This window comes from Mus musculus, chromosome 5 (assembly GCF_000001635.26).
Source record: "Mus musculus strain C57BL/6J chromosome 5, GRCm38.p6 C57BL/6J".
NCBI classification, from domain to species: domain Eukaryota; kingdom Metazoa; phylum Chordata; class Mammalia; order Rodentia; family Muridae; genus Mus; species Mus musculus.
This window is the reverse complement of record NC_000071.6, coordinates 11,321,441-11,349,390: the sequence shown is the minus strand read 5'-3', so window position 1 is coordinate 11,349,390 and position 27,950 is coordinate 11,321,441. Positions and strand designations below refer to the sequence as shown.

General features: G+C 38.9%; 1 protein-coding gene and 2 long non-coding RNA genes across 12 annotated transcripts in view; 2 read left to right on the top strand and 1 right to left on the bottom strand.

Moving 5' to 3' along the window:
* 1700108N06Rik overlaps nt 1-928 on the top strand; it is a 67,016-nt gene extending 66,088 nt beyond the window's left edge. For all 5 annotated transcript variants that reach the window (XR_003955851.1, XR_003955850.1, XR_003955852.1 and 2 more), the window contains one exon: nt 377-928. This is a non-coding gene — a long non-coding RNA (RIKEN cDNA 1700108N06 gene). The remainder of the gene's footprint in view (nt 1-376) is intronic.
* A 2,189-nt stretch (nt 929-3,117) lies between these two features.
* On the bottom strand, nt 3,118-8,983 carry Speer1 (spermatogenesis associated glutamate (E)-rich protein 1). 2 transcript variants are annotated; one of them, NR_001586.3, is made up of 5 exons: nt 8,883-8,983; nt 6,555-6,714; nt 5,148-5,297; nt 4,354-4,526; nt 3,118-3,640 (listed from the first exon to the last, which is right to left on the bottom strand). NR_001586.3 is itself a non-coding variant. In NM_001309520.2 (5 exons), the coding sequence occupies exons 1-4, from the start codon at nt 7,776-7,778 to the stop codon at nt 4,370-4,372; spliced, it is 474 nt and encodes a 157-aa protein (NP_001296449.1). In that variant the 5' UTR covers nt 7,779-7,930; the 3' UTR covers nt 3,118-3,640; nt 4,354-4,369. The 2 variants fall into 2 exon arrangements, 1 of the variants encoding a protein (NP_001296449.1); NM_001309520.2 differs by lacking the exon at nt 8,883-8,983 and adding an exon at nt 7,772-7,930.
* A 99-nt stretch (nt 8,984-9,082) lies between these two features.
* The window catches only part of Gm32877, a 50,136-nt gene continuing 31,268 nt past the window's right edge, over nt 9,083-27,950 (top strand). For 4 of the 5 annotated variants that reach the window (XR_376753.3, XR_001784786.1, XR_001784783.1 and 1 more), the window contains exon 1: nt 9,083-9,181. This is a non-coding gene — a long non-coding RNA (predicted gene, 32877). Of the gene's footprint in view, nt 9,182-20,766; nt 20,987-24,247; nt 24,379-25,053; nt 26,300-27,950 lie in introns of those variants that run through there. The other variant, XR_001784784.1, reaches the window with a different exon arrangement.

The window sequence follows — 27,950 nt, the reverse complement described above, 5'->3', positions numbered from 1 at the left end:
TATTTGCTAAGAAGGAACCCATGTTTCTAGGATTGATACCAAGGATGAATACCAGTTGATGCATCTCATTAGCTGATCATCTCAACCAAAACATTTCATGAGTTTTATCTATATTTATGTTCTATGTGATGTTTGTGTTTGTGAGTGTATGTGTGTGTGTGTGTGTGTCGTTTATTGAAATTGTAAACATTCTTTGCAACCTTAGAATAATGTGTAAATTAACAAAAAGACAGTACAAATGGAATTCCTGGAGGAAGCTGGGGGTGGGTAGCTTGGAGGTTAGAGTGACTTGCAGCCCCTCTAGAGACTTTCTTTTCATTGTATGTTACAACTCAAATGCAATACTGCTCGTTATTTTATTTTTCTTCTGCTATAGCCCCCAGACTAGAGATGAACCTACTACATTGTGAATGCTGGCAAATACTCTACAACTGTATTACATCCCAGGGCTGGAACCCAACTCATCTTCTGCAACAATTACAGGGCAGGCTGGATGAAGACACTCAACCTACAATGTGGCCATCTCATGACTGGTTCATGAGAATGGCTTACAAAATGCTTTCAAGACTGGGAATGTTTAGCTGTCTGGGAGAGAAAATAAGGAGACTCAGTCTACACTGTACATTAAGGGCTGTTTATTCTGTTAAAGGCTGACATAGATTATTGACTCATGTCACATGTGAAAGTAAATAAAAATCCAGGTTAATGTATGCATCTGGTAGGATTTACCAAACACACCACCATACATGAGTGGACTTAGAAAGACCCAGGCCCCTCAGGGTTCTAAGGTATTCAAGGAGTCTCCACAAATACAATAGTAACATGCTAGTGTAGTCTAAATTTTCTCTCACTGGTCTCACCTCAGTTCTAGTGTACTGCTGAGTGGGGCATTGGGCTATGCACAGACAGGCTGGTCTCCAGTTGAGCTGTGGTCTGATCCCCAGAAGGGTGATAATTCACCTACATGATATGGTAGACATGCCCTCTTGCTCCTGGAACTCTGGCTCCTGCCTAAGATACCACCCCCCACAGCACCCACATGGGAAGCATGGCTAGAAGTAAAGTAGGCAATTTTCCAAACTTCTTACCTTCAGTCTAAACTCCTCCCCAGTTACCTAGCAACAGTACAGAATGAATATAAGGGTGGCTCCTTGGCTCCACCTCGCTCTCTTGTCTCTCTTACTTCTTGCTCTCACCCTCTCTCCTCTCTGTCTTCTCCTCCCCTGTCTCCTCTCATCTCACTCTCTCCTTCTTACTCTCTCTTTCTCTCTAGCCTTCCCCCGTCTCTCTCTCTTGCTCTCTCTCTCTCTCCCTTCTATCTTTCCCATGTGTTTCTATAATAAAGCTCTAAAATCATAGATTGTCTCTGTTCATCAAGGCTACACTCACTCTCAATAGACTGGAAACCTCTCCTCATCCCTCTCTCCCATAACCCCAGGGCTTTTGAGAGTAGCCCCAGGGCTCCCACGTTGGGCTGCCCATTGACCACCCAACAAAGAGTTAGTCAGAGGCTTGGATGGCCACCTGGGGCTGAGTGGAAAGAGTCTGGCAGCCCTCCCATGTCCACCTGACCAGAGCATAGATGGGACTCTGGTTGGGCTTTGGGTCTTTCCTCTCTCTCTTCACCAGGGCCCCCTTTTAGCTTCCACACTGCTGATGAACTTCTGTCACTTCATGAAAATTAGAAGACCTAAAGTAGAGAGTAGCCAAGGCCTCTATCCTGATACTCTGCTGAGATTTTAAATGTTCTGGTGTGTCAATACTATTTGTAGATTACTTCCTCCACACTATAATGCTCTGAATAATCTCCAGTCTCAATTAATTATTTCTATTCCATTAATTGGACAGCAGTCATCTGGAAGAAGCTCTTCCTCAGTATACTCCCAGATATGCTATGGGAAAAGGTCAGCTGCACCTGTGTCTCCTAGGTTCCCCACTTGCACGGACATGCTCTCTACCAGAAACATGTGGCCACAGCTGCAGGCTCCACTCACGGTGGCTGCTCTTGAGCTTCCTCCCCACATTGCTCATGTTGATACTTTTGTTCTTACTAAGATGGTTTCATCAGCCCAACACAGCCTACAGGAGGCCAGACTCAATTCTGAATTTTAAGGATATGCGTAATCTACATGGTCATCCTAGATTAGAGGTGAAAGATCTGCTCTAAAATTGAAAATAAGGGATGCTGGGGTATGATCCTGAGTACACAGTGAGCAGTGGTAACACCAGAGCCCTGCATACATGCCAGGCAGCCTAGGAGAATGAGCATGCACAGCTCAAGCACCTGCACCTACACATCTCCTGAGATTTCTCCACTTACTTGGAGGTGATCCAGTCAACCTAATATAGCACATGCACTAGAAGGAGAATTGGTACCTGCAGAAGGTGTGGGGATGCCTCACAGGTTAGGGAATCTACTGCTCTCTCAAAAGACCCACATGGGTCCTAACAGTCATGTAAAACAGGGGTTATTATTCCTTCTTCTGGCCTCTGAGTTTACTACACTCAGGAAGTGCTGCAGACATACAGTAGGAAAAACAAACATTCACATAAATAACAATATCTCTAAACAGCACAAAAACAAAACAATCAAACCAAAAAACCACAGGAAATGTGTGTTCAAGAACAACATCATCTACCAAATGACATTTCAAAGCCTGACTTAGAAAGGCATTATCTCTATTGTGTGGTTGTCACTGATGCTGTATTGCAGGCAAAACTGAGGTACATGGCTCTGGCCTTCCTGATTTATTTCCTATTCCTTTGGGAATGTTTTTATTTCCTCAGCAGCATTAGAGCAATGACTGTATATTAATCAAAATCTGGTCCACAGTGTCAGTCAAGAATGTGCTTCATAGAGTGCTATAATTTAGGTGTAGGAGAATACATAGCAGCATGGATACAGTATGGAACTGATTGCATCATAAAGTGTGTTTCCATGGGGTAAGCCACATTATCCACAAGAGACCATCTTCTTGTATACCCCTTGGTGACATTTACTTCAATCTGTAGCCTAGGCTGCCTGACACTTACAGAAATCCATCTCTGGCTGTGGGTTCTAGGTTTACAGGAGTGGAGAGGAAACCTGAATAAGGAAGATGGTCTTAGAGTCAAGAGTTGTAAATCAATTTTTATTTACTGGAAATACAATGTTATTAAACAGGCTTTAAAAGTACAATACTAAAAAGAGATGAAAAGAAAAATTCAACCATGAAAACCAAATAAGAACATATAACTTCAGCAAAACCTAAAAAGTAAATAAAACAATAAAGAGCAAAACTTTAACCAAAACTTGAACAGAAAATGATTGAACATCAGCACCCTTTCACTGCATGTTAAGGAGTACAGACCTACAGCCTGTATCTCCTCTTGGACTGCTGTTGGAGGGGCAGTCACCTCAGTTGTTTCTCAAGAGGTGTTGCTAGAACAGGAAAGGGAACAACACCCTAAATCAGCTGGCTCACTGGCTTCCTCCCATTCACACCTTGTAAATGTACTGAGTGTAAGAAGATTCATTCAAGGTAGACTGTGGATGTTGGGGATGGAGTTCAGCAGGGGGCTCCTGAGGTGGAAATTCATTCTGCAGGAGGCTCTCTTCCTGGGATGTGGACATTTCAGCTCTTGCTGGAGTCGCTGAGTCCTAGGAGAGGAAGGCAGTTCTTAAGACACAGGCTTGGTGGAGACCTAAATGTCATCTGTCAGACTGCTGTCTCCCACTACCTCAACAGGACAGTTAACAATGATCTATTAACTGAAACCATTGCTGTTATATACATGTAGGGCAAAATGTCAAACAACACTCACAAACACATGGACTGGCAAGCTGTCACTCAGACTTCTATGCTTGCAAACCAAGAATTGGACAATAGGAAGAGACCTCATTGGATTGCAAGAAGAAAGGAGAAGCCCACCTGCCCACTAGATTAATGACCATGAGAAGCATTCATTTGATATTTGCATTTTGATTTTAACCCTGGAAGGTTCTTCCCACCTCAAGTCACATGACCCTTGCATGACCTCTGTCCCAGGACCTAGATGCTGCTCAATGCTCTGCATACCATCCCACTTATCATGAACACATGCAGAAATGTGGCATGTTATTCATCTGTCACCCTTTCTAGACTTCAGATTAAAGCAGAGCAGCAAGGTCCACTTGCCAATGATTTAGTTTCTCACAAGAGGCTAACTTCCCAGAATATGTGTGTATAAAAAGGGCAATGAACAACTACATGCCAAGAGGTGGGTGACTGTTTGGGAGTGTGGATTAGAAAGGTGGTAGGGGAAAGCAAAGATGAATCCAATGGGGCAAATGGTGTCAGACAGTATTTGCTTGAGTGAGCTGCTTGTCCCTACCTGAAGTTGTTGGGTCTCATGGTTGCTGGTCTGCTCCTGTTCGTCCATTCAGGTTCAAGTCAACCAAATATTTCTCAATGAGAGCCCAATCAATCTCTACTTCCTTGTTCTTCTGGTTCTGTGTGACAGGCATCTTAAGATTCTTCTCCATCAAGAGCTGGCTATGTAGGTTTCTGGAAAAAACCTCTGCATAGTAAGATCCTGCAGCCTCCTCCTCTCATTCTTATGTATAGGCTCAATAACCCCACCAGGACCCAGGCTCCCATGAAGACATAATACAATCCATCTCAATAAATCCATGACAGCTGCACAAACAGCAAACAGCCATTTCAGAGAAGAAGAAATCATTGCTGCAGTTGGAACACCAATAAGGGTCCATGTCTCTCCAAAAGAAAGAGGGATCTCCATCGATCATTGACCGCCCAATGCATTAAGGCAACATCAATTAGTAGGGTGCAAATACCGTCAGAGTAGATCAGCAGAACCAAAGGGAGGGCATCTATCCTTGTGTTATATCACACTCAGCTCTCTAAAACACTGCCTGATAACCAGACTCTCAGTAATGCATAAGAACTATGTACAATCACTCTTCTACTGAGGCTTTTAAGGATGCCTGGACAATGCTGGGAGGGGTAACAGTGTCTTACGGATTTATGAAAACTGAGTCTATTATCCCAAGGCACACTGATGGCTAAAGGCAGAACGGGCAGAAGCAGAACTACAGACTCTCCAGTCCAGAAACCAAGGAATGCAGAAATTGCCATTCCACTGTTGACTTGCTAACTGGTACTTACGTAAAGTAGTCTATCCACTTATTGAGCTCCTGGATATTCTCTTGGGCCTCAATTATCCCCATCTCTAACTTATGCACAGAAGACAGGACCTGGTTCTTCGTTGATCTCAGTTGTTCATAGAATGGATTTTTCTTCTGGGTGGGCTTGGTCCTAGGAAGACAGAACTCCGTGAACATGGGCCTTTTCGAACACATTTCTCAGGCTGAGTGCTGGACTACCCCAGCCATGGAAAGCACATTCTGGATTCTATATACTGGGATGATCTTCAGCTTTGAATATTTGTTATCCTGGTCCAGGACAGCAGAAGCTAAGCATCAAGATGGAGGGTTCCCTGGCTCCCTGTGTTCATGCAGTAGGGTTGGATGTAGCAGTCTAACCAGCTCTGCTCTCAAGAGCCTAGGCCACAGGTCTTTGCCCACCAGAAACCTGTGATTACATTTTTCCTGTTTTCACAACTGGGGTGGTAAATCCTGAATAACTTATACCATAGAAACAGACCTTACACATAATCCTGGAGTTGTGATCAGACATCAGCACAGCTTTATAACATGCCCAAGGGATACAAGTGCATGGAAAACTGTGACCACATAGGCAAAGAACACTGTTAAATAAAGTGGGAGCTCTGAAACTTTAGCACTAACATCACCTTGAAATTGTTGTGAAGATGAATCCCCACACCAAAACACAGACCCCATAGCTTCCCAAGTTTGGGGGGAAAATTAAACTTACAAAAATCATGCACATGTAGGTACATGTGCACACACACAGTCTCACACACTTGAACACACTCACACACACACACACACACACACACACACACACACACACACACAGGAGAAAAGGAAACAGAATGAGAGACACAGACAGAAACAGAGAGCACAATGCGATGCAAAAGAAATGTATGCAGCATTACTGTCTTGCAGTATAAGGCAACAAAGAGGAACAGGAATGAGCCTCAGGCCTTCTAGATATACACTGAGAAGGAAAATGTGGGACCAGGCCACTCTAGATACTACGAGGAGCTTCTAAGCACTCAGGCACCTGCCAGGCAAGTATAAACACTCACCATACACTCAAATCACGTAGAACCTTACAAAGCCACATCCTGTCAAGTGCTTTCCAAATGCATGCTGGGAACTCACTCTCCACTGCCTCTATCCCTGAATTCTTCATTCAGAATACAAGTCCTTCTTTTCTACTGGAGGAAGCAGAAGAGTCCATTTCTCATCTCCCTCCTGACCAAGCTTCAGGTTCTGCCTCTCTGCTATGAAGCATTCATGGACATGTGTTTGGGCATAGGGACAATCTGGTGGTACAGGTTCATAAAACCCACCTCCTATAAAGGATATGATGAGGCTGACATTGAAGACCCCAGACTGACACCACAGGGTTTGGAGCAGTGCATACCTATTGTAATTGGAACTCTGTTTGAAATCGATCAGGTGATCTCTCTGCTCATTTCTCAGCTGGATGAGGAGGTGCAGCTCTGTGGTCAGCCTCTCTTTTTCCTTTTTGAACTCCTTCTTACTTAGGTCAGGTGCAGTGGATGATGTGTGTCTTCGAGCCCCTTTAGGTAGAAGAATACAAAAATACTTTCATGTGAGAATTCAAAGAGTGTAGGCAGACCACCAAAAGAGAGACAATGCCTGGAAACTATTGACACCAGAAAGAGTTTGTTCTGGGCTTGAGATGCCTCCACAGTGGGTCTCAGTTCTACCAGTACTCTAGAGAGACCAGGAGATGTAAACAGCCAGGTGTTTCCTCTGTCTCCCTAAACAAGCTTATTATTACCAGAGAGATGTCTCCCTAAACAAGCTTATTATTACCAGAGAGACAGCTTTCTCAGGATTATTGTCAACTGAACAGAGTGTAATTTGGCTTCAGAGCCAACAGTCCCGTGGTTTCACAAGTCAGATGGTAAAATCACAATTCTCAAGTACTTTAGTGCTTGGAGATGCTCAGATCTCCTACCCAGTTATGCTAGGCCCAGGACTTGGGCTTCAAAAGTCATGCAGTGAGAGAACATGGTCAAAATACTATCAATTGCCCCTACTGAAACACCAAACACCCAAGAAGTAGCAATAGGATCCCTTCTCTGTCTGGGTGTCTCCACTCTGACAGGTCTGTGGTTACAGTGTAGAAATGCCTGCCACTCACAACTGGTGATTAAGAAAGGTACAGTGGGAACTGTCATGGACAGGATGTCAGAGTCATTCTGAGAACATGAGGTCATGGCCTGGAGCACAATTCTCTCCATTATACTACTCCCAAATAGCCACTGAAGTTAAAAAGCCCTGAGAGTGAAATACAGTCATGCCCTTCCCTAAAAGTGCATAGGTTAGACACTCTGTGACTCCTGATGGCCTCATTGTGTCGCCACGTAATACACACAATACTCAGTGAATGTAAATGCTTAAGAGTTCTTAGCATAGCAGTTTTGGTCTTGCCAGCTCCTGCTTAGGGGATGGAGAAAGTAATGTTCTGAAATCCTTGATGTTCAAGAATTTTGATAATTATGGAAATTCTTTGCTACCCAGAGACTCCAGTTCCTGATCCCCATTACTAGAATAGCCATCTCAGGCCACCCCTTCCAGGGAGCTCAACATCCACTTCCCAGGACTTACTCCACATTCTCCAAGTCCACCTCCTTCGACCTTCATTACTCTCAGATGGAAGGCCAGCATCTTTCCTCCTCTCTCTGGCCTCTCTCCCATCCACATTGGCTCTCCCAAAAAGATTGCAGAGTCGAGCAAACATGTTCACCAACCTAGTGGCTAGACACTGAGTGAGAATCCTATATGAGCTTGTCATGAGCTTGTCGCTACAACACTGGTGACATCACAGGAGATGCCAAGAACTCTCCAGGAGACAATAGAGTTTCCAAGAAGAGATTGCTGATGTCATGGTCTATAGCCTTTGACTCCCTGCTTATGTTCATGTGTTTCAATACCAGAACACTTGTCAGAGGGCTTGATTTCTATTCTATAAAGGAGGGAAATTCGCTGACTTCTGTTGCAGGATATTTGATTGCATTTTAAACCCCAAGATTGTACTATATTCTGAAAACAAAAACAAAAACAAAAACAAACAAACAAACAAAAAACCCCAAACAAATAAAAACCCTTTTTATAGTGTAGCTCATCCCTACCACAGACTTTTAACTCAAGAGCTGTCTGTTTACTGTACCTTCTTGTCTGGCTCAGGTGTAGCACAGACCTTTATTGCAAGACAAAGTCAACTCCAGGTCAAGAGGCAGAAGAATTAACCAGTTGAGAGGGAATGAAATCAACTAAACCAATGGAAGGTCTTTAAGTTCAAGGATATTTAAGACAGTGTGGAGAGAGATAAAAAATGCGTTCCTTCTTAGAGGTCAGCAGGGCAGAAAGGTCAGCTGGGTGCTTTTCCTGACTCTTTGAGCTGGCTCCTGAGTCTTCATTTGTAAAATGAAATGCGTTGCATATGTGTGTGTGTGTGTGTGTTTTTTTTTTAATGTATTTATTAGTTATTCCATTCGATTACATCTCACATGATATACCACTTCCTGGTTACCCCTCCACCAATCCCTCAAGCCATATCTTCCCTCTCCTCCTCCCCTTCACCTGGATGAGGGTGCTGCTTCAACCCACTCACCCTTTCCTTCCCTACTGCCCTCTACACTAGGGCATCAAAACTCTCCACAACCAAGGGCCTCACCTCCCACTGCTTTCAGCAAGGCCATCCTCTGTTACAATGTACCTGGAGCTATAGATCCCTCCTTATACACTCCTGGGTTTGTAGTCTAGTCTCCGGGAGCACTGGGTGGTCCTGTCAGCAGTTGTTGTTCTTCCAATAGAGTTGCAATCCCCCTCTGCACTTCCAGTTTTTCCCCAAGCTCCCCCAAGGAGTTCTGTTAGCTCAGTCTAATGGTTGGTTCCAACTGTCAGTTGCTGGCCAGACCTCCCAAAGAACTGCCACTCCAGGTTCCTGTCTGCAAGCACCTCTTGACCACAGGAACAGTGTCTGCTTTGGTTTCTGCAGACAGGATGGATCCCCAGGTAGGGCAGTCCCTGGATGGCCCTTCCTTCAGTCTCTGCCTCATTTCTTGTCCCTGTTCTTCCTTTGCTCAGGAACATTTCTGGGTTAAAAACTTTGAGATGGGTGGGTGTAACCAACCCTTGACAGAGGGCAATATCGGGGTGGGGGTAGGCAGAGGCACAGCTATCCTCTGGAGTTGGTCTCTACAGGTTTTATCTTCCCCTTCACTGTACATTTCTGCTAAAGTCATCCCCTTTGTGTCTTGGGAGCCTCACGATTCCCTGATGTCTGAGACCCACAAGAGGCTATCCTCTGTTCCTCACCCCCCAACCCCTACATATTTTTGTTCAATTTCCTGACCCTTTTTTTTTCATACTCTTTTTTTCTTGGCCCTTTGTACCTGTCTCCCCTCCCTTTCAGTACCTTATACTTGCCCCCATCCCCTTATTTCCTTCCCTTCCTCTGTCTCTCCTAGGTCCCATTCTACCTCCATCTCATATGATCATCTGTTCTCCCCTTAATGAAGGACTGAAGCATCCATACTCTGGTCTTCCTTCTAAGCACCATATGTTCTGTGGGTTGTATCATGAGCATTGTGATTTTTGGGTTAATATCCACTTATCAGTGAATACATACATGTGTGTTCTTTTGTGTCTGTTTTACCTCACTCAGGATGATATTTTCTAGTCTCCTTCCAATTATCTTCGAATTGTATGAAGTCATTGTTTTTAATAGCTGACTAGTACTCCATTCTGTGAATGTACCACATTTTCTGTATCCATTCTTCTGTTGAGGGAAATCTGGGTTGTTTCCAGCTTCTGGCTATTTTACATAAGACTGCTACAAATATACTGGAGCAGGAGTCCTTGTTATACGTTGGAATATTTTTTGGGTATATGCTTAGGAGCGGTATTGCTGGGTCTTTAGGTAAAACTATTTCCAACTTTCTCAGGAACCACCAGATTGATTTCCAAAGTGGTTTTACCAGCTTGCTGTCCTACCAGCAGTGGAGGAGTGTTTCTCTTTCTCCAGGGCCTGTTCAACATCTGTTGTCACCTTCATATTTGATCTTAGCCAATATGACTTGTTTGAGGTGGAATCTCAAGGTTGTTTTCATTTGTATTTTCCTAATAACTAAGAGTGTTGAACATTTATTTAAGTGTTTTTCAGCCATTTGTGATTCATCCGTTGACAATTCTCTGGCTCTGTATTCTACTTTTTAATAGGGTTATTCAGTTCTCTAGAGTCTAACTTCTTTAGTTCTTTGTATATTTTAGATATGAGACCTCTATCAGATGTAGAGGTTTAAACGATCTTTTCGCAATCTGTGGATTCCCATTTTGTCCTTTTGACAGTGTTCTTTTCTTCCAGAAGCTTTTTAATTCTATGAGGTCCCAGTTGTTGATAGTTGATCTTAAAACATAAACCATTGTTTTTCCATTCAGAAAGTTTCTCCTGTGCTCAAGTATTCCAGGGTCTTCCCCACTTTCTCTTCTATTCGATTCAGCAAATCTGGTTTTATGTGGAGATACTTGATCCACTTGGACTTGACCTTTGTACAAGGAGATAAGAATGGATGAATTTGCATTCTTCTTCATGCTGACTGCCAATTGAACTAGGATCATATGTTGAAAATGCTGTCTATTTTCCACTGGCTGGATTTAGCTGCTTTGTAAAAGATCAAGTGACCATAGGTGTGTGGGTTCATCTCAGGGTCATCAGTTCTGTTCCAATTCTGTACCTGCCTGTCTCTGTACCAATACCATGAAGTTTTATTACTATTACTCTGTAATACAGCTTAAGGTCAGAGATGGTGTGATTCCCCCAGAATTTCATTTATTGTTAACAATATCTTTCGCAAGTGAAAGATCTGTATGACTAGAACTTCATATCCCTGAAGAAAGAAATTGAAGAAGAACCCAGAAGATGGAAAAACATCCCAAGCTCATGGGTCAGTGTAATTAACAGTAAAAATGGGCATCTTACTAAAAGCAGTCTACAGATTCAATGCAATCCCCATCAAAATTCCAACTCAACTCTTCATAGAGTTAGAAAGAGCAATTTGCAAATTCATTTGAAATAACAAAATCCCAAGAAAAATATTCGAAATATTTTGGTTAGAATCACACCAAATTTTTTTATATTATTTGTAACTATTGTGAGAGTAATATTCAATGGAGTGATTGTCTTTCGAATTTTTAGAGGAAATCCACATGGCTCACTGACAGACATCCAAAGAAGTGACATATCATTTTTGTTTCGTTTGTCTTTACCTCTCTTCTTCCTGAACTTTAACTGAAAAGCACAAGACAATCAATGCAAATGAAAGAATTGTCCATTTCATGTTGATGATAAATTGAATCATGGAAAATGTATGCATCCTCTTGCGGTTTTACCCAGAATAAAGAATATTAAATTATTTTAGTCCGGATGGCTATATTAGTTTAATGGACCTATTAGGAAAGGAGCATCAATTACTTCTTTGTCATCAATACATTGACTCCTTTTCACTAAGACCATTAGATTCTCAAGCTACTCAGATCTCCAAGCAGCCTTCTGGTAGATACATTCAAATAATGTTAAAATTATACTTTGAAAACATTTTTGAAAAAAAAAATCCTTTCATCAAGAAACCTGTAAATTTGAATCTTGAAAAAATCTATCGAATGTATTTGTTATTTATCATTTTTCCATCTATCTATCTATCTATCTATCTATCTATCTATCATCTTCTTTTTTATTATTGTTGACTGATACAACATCTACTTTTAGACACACTTGTTTTATTACGGAAAATACTACATTATATAGAGTAAAATCTATTTACTATTTCATTTCTGAGTTTGTGTTTAGATCTTGGCAATTGGGTAAAATGACACAGTGGGGATGGTGAGTAAACATCAATTGGACATGCCAATTTCAATTTTTTTGGTATTTATTTGGTCGTTGGAGTGCTGGCCTTTATGTAAATTTTAATTTTGTTTTCTGAAGTACCTTTTTAGTGTTTTAAATTTTCTTGTAATTTTATTACCAGCACATGTGAATTTCATTTTGCTAGTGTATTGCAGCAGAATTTATCTAAAACATGAATTCATTATTTTGAAGTCAAGTTTTTCAAGATATAGAGGTAAGGTTTATAAACAACTAAGAAAAAAATAATTTCATAGCATTGCTTTGAAATATCTACGTAGTCTTATCAGAAAGCAGTTGGTGGCAAATATTTCTTCTGTCACATGAGGTATGCATACACATGTCAGTCTTACATCTTCTTGGTTATGGCTATTTTAACAAGTGTGAGATTAGAGTTCATTGGGGTTATTACTTATGTTTATCCAAGACACTGTATAATCTTTCATGGGTTTTCTGTATGTTTGTATGATTTCTTTAGGAGGTGTGATGCCAATCCTTTATACACAGACAGGCGTTATAATTAAAAAATAAATTACATATTTGAATTAATGGTCAAATTTGAAGGTCTTGTGCTCTGTTGTGTACATCTTACTCTGCATAAAATTCAGATACAAAACACATTTTTCCTTTATCTTTTCATATTTTTTTTCAATAGCTTGGGCATTTCATCGTGGAAGAGGGGGTAGAGCAATTCTAGCAGACTTTGCCTCCTTAAACTATTAGAAAAGTTACACCAGTAAGCCTCAACAGCATGGCTGCCTATACATAATCTGAACAAGGACAACCGACAGATGTAAGCTGTCGAAGGGAGAAGTCTCAGGAGGCCTCAACCCTAGAGAAAGAATTCATGCCAACTAAGGGATGTTGAAAGTGAGAGAATGGCCTTTCAAGGGAATACAACACCAACTGGTTATTTAATGCCACGAAAACTCATATAAAAAGTAACATCAGTTACTAGAGACTGATCAAGCTGTATTTATGTATTAAAGAATACCACCATTACCCCACACTAAGGCCAATAACAATTAACACAAAAAGAGCCCATGAATTTGAAAAAGAGTAGGTATGAAGATGAAGTTTATGGAGGAAAGGGAAGGGGAGATATGATATACAATTACTTTATCATTTCAGGGTCATAAAAACTATATACAATAAAAAAGAATGAAGGGATTAATTTGGCTTGAAATTCAAAGGTGCAGTGCATCATCAAGGCAGAGAGGTCATGGACTCAGAAATCTCAGGCAGTTGGCCACTCATGAAACTGTGGTCAGGAAGTCGTGACACCGAAATGACTTATTGTGTTTTGCTATCTTACTTCTCTTTTTTCAGTGTGGGATCCTATCTGATAAAGTCATTTCTCCCACAGTGAGAGGAGGTTATTCTATCTTTTTTTTTCTTTTTTGTTTTCTCTAATTTATTTTATTCTATTTTTATTAGATATTTTCTTCATTTATATTTCAAATGCTATCCTGAAAGTTCCCCATACCCTCCCCACATCCTGTGCTGCTACCCACCCACTCCCACTTCTTGGCCCTGGCATTCCCCTGTCCTGGGGCATATAAAGTTTGCAAGACCAAGGGTCCTCTCTTCCCAATGATGGCCGACTAGGCCATCTTCTGCTACATATGCAGCTAGAGATACAAGCTCTGGGGGGTACTGGTTAGTTACCTGGGGATACATCCCACAAATCAGCCACCAAACCCAGACACTATTGCATATGTCAGCAAGATTTTTCTGAAAGGACCCTGATATAGCTGTCTCGTGTGAGTCTATGCCAGTGCCTGGCAAATACAGAAGTAGATGCTCACAGTCATCTATAGGATGGAACACAGGGCCCCCAGTGGAGGAGCTAGAGAAAGTACCCAAGGAGCTGAAGCTGTCTACAACCCTATAGGTGGAACAACAACATGAACTAACCAGGTTAGTCTATCTTAATTAACCTAATCCTTATAACCTAATACAGATTAGTCTAATATCTTTACTTCAAGGTGATTCTATATCATATTAAATTTTCAGGTTATATAAACATTCCCATTTATAATATCTAATTTATAACACTCTACAACTACTATAAGTAAATTTGAAATAGCTTTTCTGGAAGAAAGATGCTAAGAACTTCACTTCTCATTTTTATAAAGTAATTCTTTCCTTCAATCAGTAGTCCTGATTACTTAGCATCATTCTCTGCTCCCTGAAAAACTGTACACCAGCTCCCTCTATTTTACACCTCATAGACTTAATGATAATTGATTTAGAAACCGTAAAACACCATGGCCATTGTTCAGTCAATGTTCAGTCATGTTTGTCTGCAGTTAGAATGAGAGAAAAGTGTTCTCCTCTGAAACCCATGATCTCAATTTTCTTATTGTCTTGGTAGATTATTATATCACACTTGTCTCTTGACATTTGTTGAAACATCTCAACCAAAAATAAATGGTCTGCTGTACATACACCAGTAATATTGTTACTTACTAGTTCACATTTAAAAGAAAGCAAACAAATATCCAGAACTAAAGCATTTTAATGTCTGTACTAATATTCTATGGGTGGCAAAATAAATATTTATATGAACGGTAAAAATCAAAGTTATTGTCAAATGACAGAAGGCCTTAATCCAGTAAAGATTTTACATTGTTTTTAATTTTCAAATTTCGGAATTATTTATAATAAAATAGACAAGAAATTCCTTATACAGCCAGCCGTGGTGGCGCACGCCTTTAATCCCAGCACTTGGGAGGCAGAGGCAGGTGAATTTCTGAGTTCGAGGCCAGCCTGGTCTACAAAGTGAGTTCCAGGACAGCCAGGGCTACACAGAGAAACCCTGTCTCGAAAAACCAAAAAAAAAAAAAAAAAGAAATTCCTTATACATAGTACCTTAGTTACATTTCTAATTCTGTGAAGAGACATTATGATCAAGCAACTTTTCAAAAAAAAGTGTTTATTGGAATTTAGAGTTTAGAAGCAGGATCCATGATCATCATATTGGAGGAGATGACACTAGCCACATAGGCATGGTATTACAGAAGTAGCTAGTAATTTACATCTTATCTGCAAGTAGGAGGGAGAAAGAGAGAGACAGAGACAGAGAGACAGGAGACAGAGAATGACAGAGAGACACAGAAAGAGACAAAGAGTGGACCACAGACAGAGAGACAGACAGAGACAGGTAGAGACAGAGAAAACCACAGAAGACACACTAACTTGCGCAGAGAGAGAGAGAGAGAGAGAGAGAGAGAGAGAGAGAGAGAGAGAGAGAGAGAGAAGCTAACAGAGCATGATGTGTTTTTTTGAAACTTCAAAGCTCACTGCCAGTGACATATGTCCTCCAACAAAGCCACAACTCTTTCCCAAAGAGTCCCACTAACTGGGTCCATTGTTTAAATGTATGAATCTATGGGGCCATTATTATTCACACCACCATAGATAGGAACCCCACTTCATACCTTGATACTTTTGTTTTGTTTACAGCTGATTGAAACAAAAATTGACAATGACCTCAAAGCCTAGTCTTCAGAAGCAGGTGTTTTGAATTTGATATGTTGTTTTCCAAAAGATCTGTTAAGCATTGACATTTTTATTAAGGATGAGGTCTGAAAAATTATAGATGACAATATGTAATATTGAAAAATAATTTAGTAAAACTGTGCATGGGAAAATGAAAGATATATAGAAAAACTAGTGAACAGAATCTATGAGACACAGAAGTAAAGAAGCAGAGTGTTTTTTTATTTGTTTGTTTGTTTTTTTGTTTTTTTTCCATTTTTATTAGGTATTTAGCTCATTTACATTTCCAATGCTATACCAAAAGTCCCCCATACCCACCCACCCCCACTCCCCTACCCACCCACTCCCCTTTTTGGCCCTGGCGTTCCCCTGTACTGGGGCATATAAAGTTTGCGTGTCCAATGGGCCTCTCTTTCCAGTGATGGCCGATTAGGCCATCTTTTGATACATATGCAGCTAGAGTCAAGAGCTCCGGGGTACTGGTTAGTTCATAATGTTGTTCCACCTATAGGGTTGCAGATCCCTTTAGCTCCTTGGGTTCTTTCTCTAGCTCCTCCATTGGGAGCCCTATGATCCATCCATTAGCTGACTGTGAGCATCCACTTCTGTGTTTGCTAGGCCCCAGCATAGTTTCACAAGAGACAGCTACATCTGGGTCCTTTCGATAAAATCTTGCTAGTGTATGCAATGGTGTCAGCGTTTGGATGCTGATTATGGGGTGGATCCCTGGATATGGCAGTCTCTACATGGTCCATCCTTTTATCTCAGCTCCAAACTTTGTCTCTGTAACTCCTTCCATGGGTGTTTTGTTCCCACTTCTAAGGAGGGGCATAGTGTCCACACTTCAGTCTTCATTCTTCTTGAGTTTCATGTGTTTAGCAAATTGTATCTTATATCTTGGGTATCCTAGGTTTGGGGCTAATATCCACTTATCAGTGAGTACATATTGTGTGAGTTCCTTTGTGAATGTGTTACCTCACTCAGGATGATGCCCTCCAGGTCCATCCATTTGGCTAGGAATTTCATAAATTCATTCTTTTTAATAGCTGAGTAGTACTCCATTGTGTAGATGTACCACATTTTCTGTATCCATTCTTCTGTTGAGGGGCATCTGGGTTCTTTCCAGCTTCTGGCTATTATAAATAAGGCTGCTATGAAGATAGTGGAGCATGTGTCCTTCTTACCAGTTGGGGCATCTTCTGGATATATGCCCAGGAGAGGTATTGCTGGATCCTCCGGTAGTACTATGTCCAATTTTCTGAGGAACCGCCAGACTGATTTCCAGAGTGGTTGTACAAGCCTGCAATCCCACCAACAATGGAGGAGTGTTCCTCTTTCTCCACATCCTTGCCAGCATCTGCTGTCACCTGAATTTTTGATCTTAGCCATTCTGACTGTTGTGAGGTGGAATCTCAGGGTTGTTTTGATTTGCATTTCCCTGATGATTAAGGATGTTGAACATTTTTTCAGGTGCTTCTCTGCCATTCGGTATTCCTCAGGTGAGAATTCTTTGTTCAGTTCTGAGTCCCATTTTTTAATGGGGTTATTCGATTTTCTGAAGTCCACCTTCTTGAGTTCTTTATATATGTTGGATATTAATCCCCTATCTGATTTAGGATAGGTAAAGATCCTTTCCCAATCTGTTGGTGGTCTTTATGTCTTATTGACGGTGTCTTTTGCCTTGCAGAAACTTTGGAGTTTCATTAGGTCCTATTTGTCAATTCTCGATCTTACAGCACAAGCCATTGCTGTTCTGTTCAGGAATTTTTCCCCTGTGCCCATATCTTCAAGGCTTTTCACCACTTTTTCCTCTATAAGTTTCAGTGTCTCTGGTTTTATGTGAAGTTCTTTGATCCACTTAGATTTGACCTTAGTACAAGGAGATAAGTATGGATCGATTCGCATTTTCTACATGATAACAACCAGTTGTGCCAGCACCAATTGTTGAAAATGCTTTCTTTCTTCCACTGGATGGTTTTAGCTCCCTTGTCGAAGATCAAGTGACCATAGGTGTGTGGGTTCATTTCTGGGTCTTCAATTCTATTCCATTGGTCTACTTGTCTGTCTCTATAGCAGTACCATGCAGTTTTTATCACAATTGCTCTGTAGTAAAGCTGAAGTCAGGCATTGTGATTCCACCAGAGGCTCTTTTATCCTTGAGAAGACTTTTTGCTATCCTAGGTTTTTTGTTATTCCAGATGAATTGCAAATTGCTCCTTCTAATTCGTTGAAGAATTGAGTTGGAATTTTGATGGGGATTGCATTGAATCTGTAGATTGCTTTTGGCAAGATAGCCATTTTTACAAGGTTGATCCTGCCAATCCATGAGCATGGGAGATCTTTCCATCTTCTGAGATCTTCTTTAATTTCTTTCTTCAGAGATTTGAAGTTTTTATCATACAGATCTTTCACCTCCTTAGTTAGAGTCACGCCAAGATATTTTATATTATTTGTGACTATTGAGAAGGGTGTTGTTTCCCTAATTTCTTTCTCAGCCTGTTTATCCTTTGTGTAGAGAAAGGCCATTGACTTGTTTGAGTTAATTTTATATCCAGCTACTTCACCGAAGCTGTTTATCAGGTTTAGAGTTCTCTGGTGGAATTTTTAGGGTCACTTATATATACTATCATATCATCTGCAAAAAGTGATATTTTGACTTAATCCTTTCCAATTTGTATCCCCTTGATCTCCTTTTGTTGTCGAATTGCTCTGGCTAATACTTCAAGTACTATGTTGAAAAGGTAGGGAGAAAGTGGGCAGCCTTGTCTAGTCCCTAATTTTAGTGGGATTGAAGAAGCAGAGTCTTAATGGTAGAAAAAAAGGAGCATAATATAGTTTAGAATTGTAAGGGAAATGGTAATAAATGAAATAAAATGAGAAAATATGCTCTAAAATTTAAGTAGAAAGAAACAGACAACTGAACTTGATATGCTTGTAGGCTCCCAATGTATCAATGTAAACATGATCTGATAATTAAAGCTGCTATTGACATCTTGGACCCAGTAGATTCTCCATGAGTCTGAAATGGATATCTTTGAGATAATTTCTTCCTTTCCCTATTGAGACAAATATAATTGATGTGTGAGGCTAAATTCATACTGAAAACCGTTTATTTTGTCATATGGCAAAGGGTGGAAAGTCAGATTCTAAATTTTCCAGTCTGACCTAACCCAGTAGTAACTGTGAAGCTCTGTTCTGGTGACTGCATTTTAAGAGGAAATCTGCTGCAAGGGCTTCTGGAAAAGCCTTTTATACTTCAGATGAAAATGGAAAAATTCATCTGGAGAACTTTCCCACCTACTTTATTCTTTTCAGGCATGGTTTTTGGCGAAGTAACATCCACCCTAGGCTCATAGAACCTTAAGTTAATATGCCTATGAAAGTAAAGCTGAAATGCAGATAGAACCACAACCTAAAGTCATCTCTCTCTCTCTCTCTCTCTCTCTCTCTCTCTCTCTCCTCCCCTCCTGCCCTCCCTCCCTCCCTCCCTCCCTCTCTCTCTCTCTCTCTCTCTTGTATATATATATATACAATATTGTATATATATATATATATATTTCTTCCCCTAGACAGGGTTTCTAGGTATAGCCCTGGCTGTTCTGGAACTCACTTTGTAGACCAGGCTGGCTTCAAACTCAGAAATCCGCTTGCCTCTGCCACACATGTGCTGTGGTTAAAGGTATGTGCCACCATGCCCGGCTCTATATTTTACTTTTATATATATATTTTTTACTTATATATATATATTTTATATAGCATTGGATCATCAGATATTCATGTTCTGTAGTACCAGGAAGCATTTGTGAACTCTGAAAGACCAATCAGGAGAGGATCTGATACAATCATACAAGAGTCTTTATATATATATATATATATATATATATATATATATATATATATATATATATATATACATATATACATATATGCATATATATGACTTATATATATATGACTTATATATTGTATATATATTTAAATTTTATATAGTTTATAATGACTTATATATTTTATAATGAGATGATATATCTCATTATATATATATGACAGTGATAGACATAGATATACATTTAAAACGAACATATATCAAAATTGCATTTGAATAGTCATTTTCAGAAAAATGAAAGCTCAGACAGTATGTTATCTGAAGATAATAGTAAATAAATGCTTGCACAAAAGTTACTTATTTCTTAAACAAATGTTACTAAATGACTCACTGTAACTTAAAGTAACAATAATAAACATGTCACATAGGACTTATGGTATAAAAAGAAATAATTCAATAGAATTATCCATAATCATAAAAGTTAACAATAAGGTAAATGGGATGATATGCCTTTATTAATATAAATGGGAAATTTAAGTATCAGGGAATGATACACAACATTAATTTTAAATATTATTGTCATCTTGGGAATCATAATTAGTGATACAATCTCCAATTATATAATTAATCAAGAAAAGTAAATATAATTTATAGTCTTAAATGAAATATAAAATTGAAGTAAGTATTACTATAAATTTGTGAAATTTGAAAAATAAGTTTCTGTGTGTATCAAGAGAGTTACACTTAAATCCATAAAGAGCTTTCATTTCTCACTCAGTGAAATGTCAATAGTTAAAACACACTACCATCTATGAAGATGAATTCTGCAACAAAATGAGATAGTGACTAGGCAATATTTTTTGACCTTTCTTTTAAAAGCCAAATGTATTTTGGTATTTTCAAAAAGGAAATAAAAGTAGATGTGTATCACTGATGTTCACATACATTTACAACTGCTTTATTTGTAATATATTTCAATTGTAGGAGCAACATGCAGACAAATATGTAAGTAGAAAGACTAATACATCAGCAGAAATCAGCTGCCTCACACATGAGCCACAATGTGCACTGATCTCCAATACAACAGGAATCAAACGAAGCCAAAGCCAACTATCTGATAACATGTGATCACTTTACATGACAACATAGGAAATGTAAATTATTTTTTTTTGTCACAGATATTAACTTCCTAATTTTTAAAGGTGAATATATGGGAGCAAATTAGTTGAAAGAACTCAAGAAGAAATTTCTAAAGTGACAGAAATCTTCAATTTTTTGTGATGACTGTGATATATTTACATTCTGTTTCCACCAAGGCAACCCAGGCCCAGAAATCATGTATTTTCTCTCCTTTCATGATGATAGCATTGGATCATCAGAGATTCATGTTCTGTAGTACCAAGAAGCATTTGTGAACTCCGAAAGACCAATCAGGTGCCGATCCGATCCGATCCAATCACACAAGAGTCTTTATTCATAAGTTCAAACTCGGGCTTAAGTCACGCTGACACACAGGATGGTTTCGGTGGATAAAAGCCACAAACACTCCTCAGGACAAGGTTTTATAGGAAATATCAAGAGAAGGGTGAGTGTTTCTAGTCTGGCTAAGCATGTAATTGGGGGTGGGGCTACTATGGTCTTCATCATAATTGGCTGGCGCTAGAAGCCAAACCATAAACTTAACTTCTGTTTTCCTCATGACTGGTGATTGTTAGGCAGGGAGGGCTTGTAATATGGAGGTGCAAATTTGTTGGGAGAATAACCTGGAGAGACAGGTCGTGTGTGTGTGTGTGTGTGTGTGTGTGTGGCGGCAGGGGGGGGGGGTGGTGGCGGCAGGGGGGGGGGTGCCTGGAAACTGGTGCCAGGCACTGGCCTGTTAGTTTACTTGAGTTCAAACTTGGGTTAGGTTCTATAAGATGGAGTCTAAACCCAAAAAACTTGGTCTCTAAGTTCTACTTGGAATACAGGGATAGTCTAGAAATTTAGTCAGGGGTTATTTACGAGGAACAGAAAGACAGAAAACAGAGCACAGTAGTATAAAGAGTTAAGGGCAATAATAGAACTGTAATCATTAGATTTGATAGGAACTGGAAGGCAGGGTGTTAGCATTCTGTCTAAACTCCACCCCAAAGTTACCTGGCAAAGGCAGGTAGGCCTGACCCACTATAAAAAGGTGTGCTCATACCCTCCTCCTTCTCTTGTTCCTTTCTTGCTCTCTTGGGATATTGCTCCCTTACTCTTCCCTCTCCCCGCCTCACCTCCATGTGGTCATGACAGGCTTCTACTTCTCTACTCTCTCTCTACCTTTCTCTGACTCTACTACTCTCTTAATTCCCCTCCCCATACCCTGAATAAACTCTATTCTATACTATATGGTCATATGGCTGGTCGCTCAGTGGGAAGGGATGCCTTGTCATGGCCCTGCTGTGACACCCCCTTCCCCCATACCTGACTACACCCCCATAGAACATATTCCTTCTCTACTTAACTTTTTATAAACACATCACAGGGTAAACAGGGAATATTCGGAGGAATAATTAACACTCATGGTCTTTTGGAAAAGCCACATGGAACTCTGCTACTATAAGAATTTCATAAAATATATCCTTCTATACATGCAAAGATTTTATGGGGGAGGCCATATTAAAAGTAATTTCCCCTGCTACCAGATTAAATACCCAGTTGCAGGAATGGGTCACCTCTTGGTGAAATGTTAGTAAATAGGTTCATAAAGACATCCCCCTCCCTCAAATTAGAGAATATTCCAAGTAGTGGCTACCCTCTGGAAATTGACACTAGGACCCTAACGCTAAAACATCACATATTTGAATCATAGAACCTGTAGACATTAATCTGGTACTCAACTTCAAGCTTCAACTCTACTGTCTTCAGTGCTATGCAGGCTGTTAGAGGAGAACTGTTAGCCTCAACCTCACCCAGATGTGAGCTCTTAAAGCCACAATGACTGGATTGACAAATTAGGCCCACACTTTGAATGGTAACATACATTTCACTGGAGTACCCAAACAAATGTTTGGATTAATGGCCTGTTCCATGAGATCAAACCTAACCTTAGAAATATTAAGTACAACAAAATTTGTGGCTAGGTAAGTCAAAGTTTCTAGTGGAGAATGAAGTACTATTATTTTGTTTAATAGATATAGTATTAAAACCACTCCCAGTGACTTTCTCCTGTACCCGTAGATCAGAGTCTCTCCGACCTCTAAAGAAAAGCCTCTATTTGTTGTAGTAGGTAGTAGTTAATACAGAGCCTCGAGCATTTCAGCAGGAAGAATAAAACAAGCTGTCTAGTACTCAGCTGTAAATCAGACATTTATGTGTCATATTTAGGCCCAGCAAATTATCTAGAAGTGGGCCAGAAAGCTTAGAAAGGCCAAGGTTGTAGATAAAATCAAGAAAACTGTTTTCCAAGCACATGGAAAATAAACATGTGAATTCACAATTATGTGACAGCACACATAAGGTATGCAAAAATTCCAGCTAGGAAAAACTATTGTGTACTTGAGGAAAGTTGGTATGTAATTTCACCACTAGCTGAGAAGCTATTAGTTCTTCCTAGCTATTGAGGAGGAAAAGCTAATATTTTGATATTATGACTCCTGGTAGACTCACCACACAACAGAACAGGGTTCTATTCCAAGGTAAGTTAAGTATCAAAAACTGGAGAAAGACGAAAACCAAGAAATCATCTCATAGTTCGGTAGGAAGGAAAAGGAGGGTTGAAAGGGTGTTAAATGATGGGCAGTCATATGTCCCAATATATTATGTAAAGTTTTCAAGGAATTAATAAAATATCTTTTAAAGCCTATGCAGGTACCATAATATCAAACAGTTAGAATGCATGTGCATTGTGTAATGAATTATACACTTAAAAAGTGGGAGTTAATTAGGCAATGAAGGTAAACTTGATGAATGAGTTTCCTGCTTTTACACAAAGGTGCACAGAAGTCTCTGCCTCTGTCTATGTTCCTCTCTCTGTCTCTGTCTATGTTCCTCTCTCTGTCTCTGTCTATGTTCCTCTCTCTGTCTCTGTCTATGTTCCTCTCTCTGTCTCTGTCTATGTTCCTCTCTCTGTCTCTATGTTCCTCTCTCTGCCTCTGTCTATGTTCCTCTCTCTGTCTCTGTCTATGTTCCTCTCTCTGCCTCTGTCTATGTTCCTCTCTCTGTCTCTGTCTCTATTTATGCTCCTGTCTCTGTTTGTCTTTGTCTCTATCTGTCTCTGTCAGTCTCTGCCTGGATCTCTCTTCCTCTCTCCCTCCTTCCCTTCCTGTGCTTTAGAGTTTTTTCTCCATCCACTCTTCCTTTATTCTCTCACCCTCTCCCTTTCTCCACATACTTATCTCCTTCCTTCTCCCTTTGCCCTTTTCATTCTCTTCCTTTTCTCCTTCCTTCCCCTACCATCTTCCTTCCAGTTTTTTTTGTTCTGTCTATTCCAATACCTCTAGCCTCTTCCTTTATATACCCTTTAGTCTCCATTTTCTTCTTTATTCTCTTGCCTCCCTTCCTTCTTACCTTCTTTTTTTGTTTCCTCCTATTCCCATTCTTCACCATCTTTGCCTCCTCTGACATCCCCTTCCCCTCTTCTCTTTCTTCTTTCCTTTTATATATTGGCCCCCACTTTTTTCCTTATTTTCAATGTTTCTCTTTATCTTTTCTTCCTTTATCACCTGAGGAAACAGTAAGGCAATATTTATGATCAGAAATATGGCTTTCAATAGATACTTTTTTACTTCAGAACCCTTGTTTTTTGATAGAATACATACCTACTTAGAAGAAAAAAACTGTTTGCTTGCTAAATCACCTACTCAACAGTATTCCATTACAGCAGCCAGAATCTAGCACTTCAGAAACAAAGTACCAGAGAAACAAATGGGCAGCAAACATCAACTCTGAAATACATTGTCTCTGATCTATGCAGCTTGGATAGTGAATTTCTTTCCATAAATAGTTAATAAGGTATGTTAAAAATATGAATATATATATATACAAATATATATATATATATTTGAAGTAGTTACATAATTTCCATTTAACTTGTCATTCTTTCATTGACAGACCTGTGGAGCTTGGTCCACTCATACTATTTTTGGGAAGCCATTTGAAAATACTGTGAAATTTAGGACAAATGGGTATATAAAAATCTCTTATTTGGTATAGTTTCAGAGACTACTTTGTAGCAGTGGTGAACTATCAAGATCATTTCAAAATTAAATTTATATTTTATTCGACAATTATGTAGTTGTTTTTATTTTTTCCTGGAAAGATAGATTACATATACCATTTAATCTTAAAATTATTTCAAAAGCATATATTTCTTATAAAATTTTAATTTCTCTTTAATTATTTTTGAATCCATCAAATGTAAACAGTTTCAATAAAATTGCAAATGCTACAAAACCCAAAAACCCAACCAACTACCAGATGGAACTTTTCTAAAAGGTGAAACAGAAGTATTTGGACAAATTTGCCAAGGACTAAAGTTAACTATAATGAGAAGGCAGAAGTAGCCAACCTTGAGGAGATTAATATTCTCATAGAAAGAGAATGTGTCCCATACATGGGAAAGATTAAGGGTGAAATGCCACAGAATTTGACTTGTGACAACAATTCTCTATTGTTTATATCTTACAGCAGCAGCTGATGTATAACTCCTCTTTGGCTAAAACAAAATGACTGATATAAATGGACTGTCCTAATAGACATTAAAAGCAAGGAACTCTGAAGGCTTTTCATGTTTCCTGGAGAAGGTTACATTTCCTCCTATGCTTGAACACATTTTTTTTTGGACTAATTTCAAGATGCAATGTATTCAGATATTTTCTGTAAGCACTGAATTGCTATATTGAATTGGATGGTATGCAGCTTTATTCTGTCACCTCACATATGATAAAACTCTGCCTTGATTGAAACTGGAATCAGATGTGATAAAAACTAAATTCTTGCTAGCAGAGAGATAGCCATGCTTGTAACCCGGGTCAGCAGTGAGTTGTATATTGATATGAGCAAGTTACTGGAACTTTTGCTCATTTCCCTTTTTTGGTAAAGGAGAATATCAATGAAAGCCACACCACAGGGCCACAGAGCTCTTAAGAAAGGAGGAAGAAGCACTAGGAACAGTGTGTTTCTTTTGAAGTATTACTTGCTAAGTACCAGCTCTCACAAGAGGACTATTTCCATGCTAGGTCACAACTCTAATATGCATGAAGTACACTATTGTGGCAATGCAAAGTTTTTCTCATACCTTTATTGTGATCATTATTTCAACCCACAGTATATGATCTCCCTTAATTATTTTTACATTTTCCAAAAATGGGGTCAAATGATTTAGTGAATAATAGAGTAAAATTAATGTTCATGAGTCTTCAAAACTATGTGTTAATATAACGCAGGTATCTACTGTCTTTGGTTGAGAAATCCTAAGCCTGAACTTAATTTTCTTAATGCAGGAAGTACCTTTGCCAATTGAGCCATTTTGCTGGCCTGGATTAGCATTTCCATTGTATAAAGAGATTAAAATTAATTCTGACTTTCCACTGAATTATTGTTAAAGAACGGTAGTAGACAGCTCATAGTTCTTATGGAGTGCCTACTACCATCATTCTGTTCAAGTGGGCATATAATAAACTGACTCCTAATAACTTATCATCAAAGAAGATCTTTCTTAGTGTTTTATAGATAGGAAACAACACAAAGACCTACAACTGGTCAAGGCATAGAGGGAACAAGAGGCTAAGGAAGACTCAACACTAACTGGAACATATATATTCCATCTCCTCCTCTTAAGGTTGAAAGATCATTGCAGAATAAGGGTGTAGAAAGATTTTAATACCCAAAATTGTGAATCACTACAGCAAGTCTTTTTCAAGAAACATATATGGTACCCTCCTTAAATCTTCACAAATGCTTAGTAGGATCCAAACTTTCTTCTTTCTAGCAAAATCATATCTCTGTTAGTAGGTGGTTCTCATTGCAAACAATAATAAGAAATGCGAAGGATCCATGGCTTTTCATTTATTTATATTAGTAATTTGTCATTAATTTATAAAATAATAAAACAATAACAATAATTTATTTTTACCAAAAATACTCAAATGAAGAAGAAACTATTTAAAACTTTAAGATTTATTATTACTTTATGGGTATGACTTATTTTTTTCTGAATGTATGTACACACATCCTGTACATACAGTACCCTCAATGGTTACAGATATCATTTGATCTTCTGGCACTCTATTCACAGAAGATTTTGAGCAACCATATGAGTGCTGGGAAATCAATCCAGACTCCCTGCATGAGTAACAAGTGCCCTTAGCCATTTCACCATCTCTTTAGGACAGAATAATTTTATTATATCAAAACATGACTGAAAATAGCAGAATACTTGCTTATGGTTCCCCATGCTCTAGCTACCCAGGGTTACATAAAATATTTGTGATACTTGGAAGTAAAATATGTTGTTTTATATATGAGCATAAGACCAAATATGAGGCTGTCTCATTAATTAACTAATTAATTATTTATTACACATTACAAACATTGTACAGATAAACAACTAACAAATTCTCCCTCTTGGTGAAAAACAGTCTTCATAATCTACATGGATATTGATCGACGAAGCACAGAAACTTCTCAGCATACCAATGCATTTTTGTCCTACTAGGCAAGACCAAACAAAAATATTCACTTGGTTTGCCCTTATGATATTATACAATACTAAAAGCAAACTAGACCACTCAAATTATGAGTGAATAATACATTCAGAAACAGAACATGTAGTAATATTTAATGACTATGTCTTAATTTTAATTGTAAATCTGAAGGAAATAAAATAAAAACAAGCTTACTAATTTTATTTCTCACATGGCAAAAACTCTACTATTATCAAGCAGGGGAGGGGTTTTCAAGGAAAGAAAAAAAAGAACCTCCTATCTTAAAAATATTGGAAATTTAGCTTATTTCTATTGCTGGTTAGAGAGGGAAAATTTTTTAGAATTGGAATACTATTAGAAAGTCAATCAATGAAAATTTAATATTAAACTTTCCAGCTGAAAACTTTGTAATATAAGAGATAGAACTGCCCTCAAGACTTATGAGTAAAACTTAAGAAAATAAAGACTATATATTTGATCTGGTCCTATGTTAGCATGGCTGAGAATCTTTTGTTATCTTTAAAGTTTATTAGTACTGTTCAGACTACTTTCATTTTTTAACCATTTCTAGTGTGAATTCTAATACTATTTCAATAGAATAACCTAGCTAATATGTAGCTCTACATTACAAAATATAAAGGCTCTTTTCAAAATGCTTCTGTAGTTGTTAAATTAATTCCAAATACATCTGTATTAACTTGTCTGTTAAGCTTTTTGGAATTGTAATACATTTGTGTTTATGGCATGAAATTCATTCAGTAGTTTGAGTACAAGTAAATATAAAGGGTTAACACAAAGCTGGAATATGATGGTGAGCTCTGGCACTTAACTAAATATCCTTATATTATGGTATGAACTATGTCAGACATTCTGCCTTTA